At 42.2% G+C, this 1,470-nt stretch overlaps 1 protein-coding gene across 1 annotated transcript; it reads right to left on the bottom strand. All coding sequences in view use genetic code 11, as the record gives it.

The window, feature by feature from the left end:
• Positions 1-230: 230 nt before the first annotated feature.
• EGR_10333 (hypothetical protein) lies at positions 231-423 on the bottom strand (the record flags this gene model as incomplete). Its single annotated transcript, XM_024499582.1, has 2 exons — positions 231-256; positions 330-423. The coding sequence occupies 2 exons, from the start codon at positions 421-423 to the stop codon at positions 231-233; spliced, it is 120 nt and encodes a 39-aa protein (XP_024346000.1).
• Between the last annotated feature and the right edge of the window lie 1,047 nt (positions 424-1,470).

Below are 1,470 nucleotides of genomic sequence, written 5' to 3'. Positions count from 1 at the left end.
GTGTCAGAGCGTACCACTTGCAATATAACTGTTATAACAACAAGTATCACCGTGCGCATGCAGGATTGGGTGGGTATTCCCTCCAGTGATAAGCATCTGTCTCGATGCTGGGGCCCTTCAGACTTCCATTTTGAAAATAACTGGGAAGATTGAAGACCCATCGTTAGTTAATTGCACGCATTTGTTCGATATAGCTAAATAAACCAAAAAAATGCACGAATACTACAAACCTAAGAAATAAAGCCAACGCCAACTTCTGGGAGCGAAAGAGGAAATAAGGAAATCTGACCTATAATACGAATGTGAGACGAGTACGAGGTCAAGCATACCAAGGACGATGGAGAGCGGAAGACCGTAGACGGTGCAAGCGACGGTGGCGCAGTCCTCGGGATGGGGTCCACTACGACATCGCCTTTCACACATAACAGCTGCAATCCATCGCTACCACCTTTTACCACCGTCTCCAATTCCACTATCCGCTTTCGCCCCGCCTACTGTACCTGCTGAGCTGCCAAAGCAAAGCAGGCGAATAAGGGCGGAAGATTGTCAACACCAGTGACACTAGCAAATGGCAGGCATGTCTTTCAAAGTTAGTTGGTGGCCCTTACTGGCGTAGCGAGAATCTAAGGGTATTATATCAAGAAGAAAATTATAAAAGACCCGATTTAACTAAAGTAATAATCCCACCCAGGTCTGAGAGAGGAATAAAATGGGGAGAACAAAATCAATTTCCCTTACCATGCTTATAATGTGGAGAATAGAAAGGAGTTCAATACCTTCGAGATCCTTATAAATTTCATTCTTTGTTGACAATGCCAAGCTAGTCCGTGAGAACTCAAAAATAAAGCCGTAGTTAGATTGTTTTCTTTAACACATACAACCTAAAATATTGTTCAAGGGCCAATTTCACCTTGAAAATCTACCGACATGTCTGGGAGGCTGAAGCATAATCCACTTGGTGATGAGTGGGTCGGTTATATCGACAGCTAAAAGGCAAGTCTTTTCCTTAATAACGTAACCAAATTATGTTTTCGCAAGATTTCACATCGAGTTATACTCAATGATGGGAAAACCAACGAGCAGGCGTAAACAAAATGACACCCACATATTAAGACCTAAAAAATAAAGAAGTACAGCAGTAAAACCATCATTTTAAAATCATTACGAGCTCTATGCGACAGGGTTTGTGAATAATTGTCTAAGGGTAGAAAATGAGCATAAGTTAGTTAACAGGGAAACGGATTACCCACAGAAGTTGACCCGAACTCAGGCGCGCTACCTGTGAGGGTGAAGGGCGAAATGATGCCACAGCAAAGACTTGTATTTAATGGAACACAAAGCCAATATCATTCTCTCCTCGATCTCGGGCATAAAAAGGTATACCACTTCCACACCACTTCTTCAAAAGCATATTTATACTTGTGATAACCGCATGTAGTTCAGACAAAGCAAATTCCTTTGCTGGAACAA

This window comes from Echinococcus granulosus (assembly GCF_000524195.1).
Source record: "Echinococcus granulosus chromosome Unknown EG_S00210, whole genome shotgun sequence".
Taxonomy (NCBI): Eukaryota; Metazoa; Platyhelminthes; class Cestoda; order Cyclophyllidea; family Taeniidae; genus Echinococcus; species Echinococcus granulosus.
The sequence above is the reverse complement of the archived record's forward strand: the minus strand, read 5'-3'. Positions and strand labels throughout refer to the sequence as shown.